This window comes from Ricinus communis, chromosome 10, assembly GCF_019578655.1.
Source record: "Ricinus communis isolate WT05 ecotype wild-type chromosome 10, ASM1957865v1, whole genome shotgun sequence".
In the NCBI taxonomy this organism is placed as follows: domain Eukaryota; kingdom Viridiplantae; phylum Streptophyta; class Magnoliopsida; order Malpighiales; family Euphorbiaceae; genus Ricinus; species Ricinus communis.
The window spans coordinates 10,675,720-10,682,644 of NC_063265.1; the positions used below are offsets into that span (position 1 = coordinate 10,675,720).

General features: G+C 28.6%; 1 protein-coding gene across 5 annotated transcripts; it reads right to left on the reverse strand.

The window, feature by feature from the left end:
• Positions 1-345: 345 nt before the first annotated feature.
• Positions 346-3,654, reverse strand: LOC8258627 (pentatricopeptide repeat-containing protein At1g08610). 5 transcript variants are annotated; one of them, XM_048380251.1, is made up of 3 exons: positions 3,423-3,654; positions 2,760-2,847; positions 346-2,628 (listed from the first exon to the last, which is right to left on the reverse strand). In XM_048380251.1, exon 3 carries the CDS (start codon positions 2,434-2,436, stop codon positions 670-672), a length of 1,767 nt encoding a protein of 588 aa, XP_048236208.1. In that variant the 5' UTR covers positions 2,437-2,628; positions 2,760-2,847; positions 3,423-3,654; the 3' UTR covers positions 346-669. The 5 variants fall into 5 exon arrangements, with proteins under 5 accessions (XP_048236208.1, XP_048236206.1, XP_048236207.1 ...); XM_048380249.1 differs by having other exon boundaries at positions 3,417-3,654; XM_048380250.1 differs by having other exon boundaries at positions 346-2,644; positions 3,417-3,654.
• Positions 3,655-6,925: the final 3,271 nt, after the last annotated feature.

The window sequence follows — 6,925 nt, forward strand, 5'->3', positions numbered from 1 at the left end:
GTTGTCATATAGAGCTAACTGCCTCGGTCTGTAAATTACCAAACCTTGTGTATGTTCTAATCTGATCGAGGGGGGTAGTTATTTTTCATTGGATAGACACTTGAAATTGAAAATCGATTTTCCAAGCCTTTAGTGCAGATATATTTGTAATTGCTATTTGCAATTGATTCCATCTTGGGTGAACAAATGCAGCTTTAGGTCTTCAATTACTGTTTTCATTGGCACAAATACAACTGGGCAGAAATTACATCCAACAAGAAGGCGGCAAACTAAAATGATGAAAATGTCTCCTGCTGTTTGCAAAAACTGTCAGCCGCATCCTTAGTTTTTGTAAAAGAAGGCATGTACATTATTTAATATGCTGTCATCTTCATTAAAGAACTACACAAAATCAGGCAAATTTAGTATCACTACCTGAACAATTATCAAGAAAAAATCAAGAGTTATGGCAGCCCTAAAATTTCATGTGTATTTTCTTGATTTTCAGACATTAAGAATCAAAAACTTTAATGGGGCTCACTACAGTTGCATGCGAAATCTGCTTCAAACACCCTCTCTATATTGAAAATTTTATGAACCTGAAGTATGGGAAAAAGAAAAGCTACATTCCTACATCATATCCCTAGGAGGAAAATATTGCCAAGCTTACAGAATTTTCTTACATACTTCCTACAAAAAATGCAATATGGATTGATCTTTAAGAACCTTGATGTTAATCAATTTCTGCCGCAATTCATTAGCCTCTTCCATCATTCCAGCATCTGCCAAACTGTTGATTAGAGCAGAATAAATCTCCTCGTCTGGCTTGCACCGACTGGAGATCATTATTTCTAGAACTTGTATTGCAATATCTGTCTTCTTATTGTTGCATAAACCATCAATTACCGATCGGTAAGCATAACTATTGATCCTGTGGTCTCTCTTTCCCATCTCTCTCAGTATCTCCACAGCATCCTCAAATTGACCTGCCAAGCAAAATCCCCAAACCAACGATCGATGGGTGATGCCATCAGGAGTGATCCCATTTTCTATCATTTGATTGTATAATTTCATTGCTTTATCCATATAGCCCCTTTTAGACAATCCATCAATGACAGTATTATAAGTTATCAACCCAGGAGAACAGCTGCTGTGGCTTAAAAAGCCAAGCACTTGAAGGGCCTCATCCAACATTCCTTCTTTACATAGTGCACCAAGGAGAGTGTTATAAGTAACAATGTCAGGCAAACAATTCTCGTAAACCATTTGATGAAAAAAGTCAATGGCCCGATTCACAAGTCCAGACTTACACAACCCGTTAATCAGAGTGTTGTAAGTAACAACAGTTGGAGGATGGGACGTTTCTTTCATGACTGTAAGGATCTCATCTACTTCATCCCATAACCCACAACTACAAAGAGAATGGAGAAGTGTATTGTACGTTATAGCATTGGGTTCCATTCCATGAGACAGCATGTTAATGATGATCAACGCTGCATCTTCATACTTTCCCTGCTTACAAGTGAAATTTACCAATGAATTGTAGGTAACAAGATCAGGATAACAGCCCTCAATTGCCATATCCTCTAACACTTCCATAGCCCGAACAGTTCCACAATGCTTGCAGACTAGCTCAATGAGAATTGTGTAAGTTATCAGATATGGAGGGCATCCCCGCCTTAACTGCTCCTTCCAAAATCGAACAGCTTGATCAAAATTTGCATTATGAAACATGCAACGAATTATTGTGTTGTAAGTAACCACATCCGGGGGACAACCACTCAAACTCATATCTTCCAGAAGATCAATGGCAGATTTTAATTTTCCTCTCTTACATAAACCGCCAACCATCATGTTGTAGGTAATAACATCTGGAACCCCACCTGACATAACCATGATTTTAAGAATCCTGGCAGCTTTATCTATCTGATCAACTTTGATAAAGCCCCTAATTAAGTTTGTGCAACAACTGAAGTTGGGAATTTGGCTTCTACGTGCCATAACATCTATCAGCCTGGGTGCATCCATTAGCCTCCCTTTGTTGCACAGATGCTGAAGGATTTCATTGTTGATTTCCTCCTCATTTTCAACGAAAGGTCCTTCTATATACGATTTTGGAGAAACATGATTCTTTGTGTTCATTTGCTCCCTGAATTTTCTCCCAACATCCAATACAAGAGTCTCAGAGCTCCAATCATCATGATCATTTTTATCAACTTTATCAATTGAAACACTTTTTTGCAGTCCTTTGCACTGCAAAGGAAATAATGTTCTTCCTGAATGAAGATCTCCTGTCCGCTTTAAACAGGACTGATTTTTGTAACCATGCTTTGTTGTATAATTCAGATCAAAGAATGATGCTTTCCCCATTGAACAACTAGGCCCCACTTGTTTAGAGCACATATGCAAGCAACGAATTTCAACTCCAGAGTTCTGAGGGGAAATTGTATAACTCATCTTGTCCTACCCAGTCGAAGTTACAATCTCTAATTTTTGAAGGATATAAATTTCAAGAATCAGCAATTTCCTTTTACATGTCCATCAAACAGGAGGAGTTCCTCTTAGAAGAGGACAATATTTTAGTTTCTTTACTCCCTCTCAATAGAAAGTTTCTTCAACTTCTCTGATTTATCCATGTAATTAGTGGCCCTGTCAAAAATTAACACTAATAACAGTAAATCAAGAATCTCAAAAAAACTAGGGAAAGAAAAAGAAAAACTGAAAAGGAAGACAAAACATGAAGAATAGAAACAACAGCTCAAGAGATGTAGTCAATATACCTTAGAAATGAAGTAGCAGACAGGAGAAAGCATAATGTGGCCAAAATAGAAACAACAGCTCATGAGATGTAATCAATATACCTTAGTCCTGCAACCAAACATTACAAACTAATTTCAAAAGATTGCAAAATCATAACCATCATTTTCGTGTATGACTAGGTTAAATGTGGATAAGTTTTGGTGAAAAGAAATTGACTCTGACACACAGTTGAAAACAAGCAAGATACCACACATATACATAGCTCATAAACACAAAGTGAAAAAACTTCAGACAAGAAAACTGAAGTTAAGATAACTTCCATGATAACGATTAATTAACTAAGCCAAGAATACAAATCAGCAGCTGAGAATATTGGATAGAAACCATTAGAACTTCAAATTCAAGAAGCCGAGGCTTAAAAGCCAACAAATTTAAGAACCCAATTGAGAGTATTGGCATGGGAACCATTCCAACATCAAATTCAGCACAACAAAACAACGCTTATATCTGTTCATACTGTAAGCCTATGTGAACATCTATGAAATTAAAGAAAAAGAAAAAGAAAATGGCAAACCGTTTACAGGAAGTGATGAAAGGTACAAACCAAGAGGTACTAAAATAAATTTAAGTGAATTATCGCTTCAAAGGGCGTAAGCAATTAGGGGAAAGAAAAAAACCTGAACCTGCCCTCTGGTTTCTTGAAGGTAGTAAGCTTTAAAAGAGAGAGAGGCTTTGTGTTCGTTTTGTTGATGAACCTGACGTTAGTAACTAGGGTACAAGTTAAATGTTCAAAAAAGGAAAAAGAAAAAACTAGGTTACAAGTTAATGGAAATTGCAGCTACGTGCTTTCTCTATAAAAGATTTCCATTTCGGTTCACTATAAATTGAAATTTGTCTAAAGATTGCCCATTTTGGCTTTTCTTTTTTCTTTAAAAAAATGGATAACATTGCAGAGCAACAAATACTAATTTCTATAGCTCAAAGAGATTAGATCCAATCTATACTAAATCACTTTCAACTTCTTTTGGCTACTTTATACGATAAGATAACTCCACAAATGGCTTGTAAATAGATTACTTATGAACAGGTTTATAGATTTTTTGATTTAATTTATATTTTATATTTTATATTTTTAACTTCTTACAAGTTATTACAGAAGTAATAAAGTTTATAATAATAAAAAGAACTCTCTAAAAAATTAAATACATATCTTAATCTAATAAAATCTATAATCTATAATATATATATATATATAAAAAAAAAATCAAGCTTTTCATGAAAATAAAATCATGTCATGTTATTTTTCAATGAAAAATAAAAACATAGTATATGTATAAAAATATTAATTATAATATTTATAAAAAATTAATTATAATCTGAAATGTTAGTAATGAATATATTAAGAATTTATGACTTATTTAAATATAAGGCTATTATATTCTTAGAAAATAATTATAATAATTATTATAGCTACTACATATTATTTTATTATCTTTCTAATAAATTATATATTTATATTCATATATATATAAATAAAAATAATAATAAAATTATAAATAATAAAAATTATAAATTGGGGTCATAAACAATAGTTAAAATATATTTGTGACAAGTTTAAAACTTTATTGGTCAAAGATAATAATTAGAAAAAAATTTCAATCTATTTGTATATGACATTAAAAAGTAATAATAATAAAAAATAAATAACAAAAATTCTAACAATCTGATTTTTTTAAATAATTATTATATGGACATATGAGAATTTATTAGTGTAATAAAAAAATACAAATTAAAACTGATAAATATACATACTTCTCATGTTTATTTGCATTAGCATATTTTATATTAATATTATTATAAATTAAAAATTTTAACTATAAAATAAATAAAATAATCATGCAATAGAATGAGTAAATTACTAGTATATATATATATATAAACAAAGCTAAGTTTTCCCATAAAACTCTACGTGGCAGAATGTTACAAAGTCATGTCATGTTATTTTTCAGGGAGAAAAATACACATGGCATATTTATAAAACTGTTAATTATAATATTTATAAAAAAATTAAATGTAATTTTAAATGGTAATAATGAATATTAATAAAAAATTTATGATTTATTTAAATACAAGACTATTATGTTCTTAAAAAATTATTATAATAAGTATAAAAATTATTATAGCTACTGCATATTAATAATAAATCTTGTTGCTTTTTTAATTCATATTCATACATATAAAAATAAATAATAATAATAATAATAATAGTAAAATAATAAAAATTATAAATTTAGATCAATAATAAAACAATTAGAAGAAACTTGTAACACGTTTCAGAACTTATTGGTCGAGTATAATAATTAGAAAAAAAATTCACAAGATTATTTTTTATGAATTTTATAAATGACTAATATAAATGTAAAAGTAAAACTTATATTTATACTAGTATTATTATAAATTAAATAATAATATTTAAATATAAATTTTAAATATAAAATAAATAAAATATTCATACAATAGCATGAGTAAATTACTAATAAAATTAGAAAAAATATTATTTCTTTCCAATAAAAAATCTCAAGGACTATTATCATATATTTAAATGTAAAAAATAAAAGATTATTAAACTTCATCTTTATTGTTAATAAATATTTTCAAATATGTATATTATCCTATTATCATTGTATGCTATCTATAATTCTGAAAAGCTCGTTTGAATTTTTAATAATTAAAAATAAATTAAGTATTATATTCTTTTAATAGCTCGATTGAGTTAAAAATTGAACCATATTGGAAGTAAATTTTAAATTAGTGAAATCATTCTCCATAAACTATCTTTTAGCTTTAATTGTTTAGTAAAACTTAGTTCTCATAACCTGTGCATGACAACAAAGAGGGGAAGGGAGGGTTAAAGGGAAGGGAAGAGAATTGAAGAAAAGAGAGAAAAGAATTGTTATTTTATTGTGTTTGATTACATACAAGTAATTATTAAAGGTAAGGGAGTAAAATTTATTTGGATGAGTGAAAGGAGAAAGAAATAATAATTATTAAAAGATACAAAAATCCTTAAGATATATAAATCTAAAAAAAATATGTCATTAAATAATAAAATATATATAATTTTAAACAATTATAATATTTGGTTTCAAATAATGTATAATAAAATTGCATATAAATTTTATTTTTACCTTGATAAAATCATAAGATAATTATTATGAAATATGGAAGTGATGACATTATGTAAATAATAATTACAAAATATAAAACTTTCATGTAAAAAAGAAAAGAAAAGAAAAGAAACATACCTTATATGAAATAGTAGTTATTTTTATCGTAATAAAATAAAGAGAATGAATAAATATAAAAACCTAATGAAAGACAATCTAAAATTTATATAAAAAAGTTATTTTTGGATTATTATTAAAAATGAAAACATAAAAAAATTTTATGCATATGTTTTAATTCATTTTCATGTGTTGAAATTTTCCACATTCTAAATTAGAGTGTAATTAATTTCATATTTTTCAAGAGCAGCGAAGGAGAACAGTTTCCCATTTTAAAAGAATTAAATAGCCAGACACAATCCGTCCCTTTCTCTTTTCTTTCAATTACCTATCATCCATGCATAGTATTAATGTAAATTATTATTTTAACATATTTTTATGTAAATCTTTCTATCAATTTGGTATTCGTCCAATCTATCTAAATTCTTCCAAGTTTTTTTGGATTATGTCACGTATCTTTTATTTTTGGCGGCTAAAGCTAAAGTTCATAAAAGTCTAATTATTTTATGAGTAGGTTTAGAAATGTATTTTTTTCGAGATCCATCTAATAAGCTCGGTATGATCTAAAAATTATAAAATAAAGTATATTAAATTTTTTCTTAAGACTGACCAAATTTGATAAAAAATTTAAGTTTGTGTGTGGCCGAAGCAGGTTGAGTTCGGACCCGGAACTTAAAAACTTAATGTCTGACCAACCTGCCGAAGATTGAACATGTATACTTTTATGTATGTTTTCTGCAATCTATAAACTTTAGAATTCATCATTAATTAAAAGGAATTACACACTTCATTCTGAATCTAAAGTGCACCACTAATTAACTTCAATTCAAACATTTTCCATTTGTGAAAATTAATACCATGGGATAATTTAGAAACTTCAGTTATCCATTTTTCTCAAAACA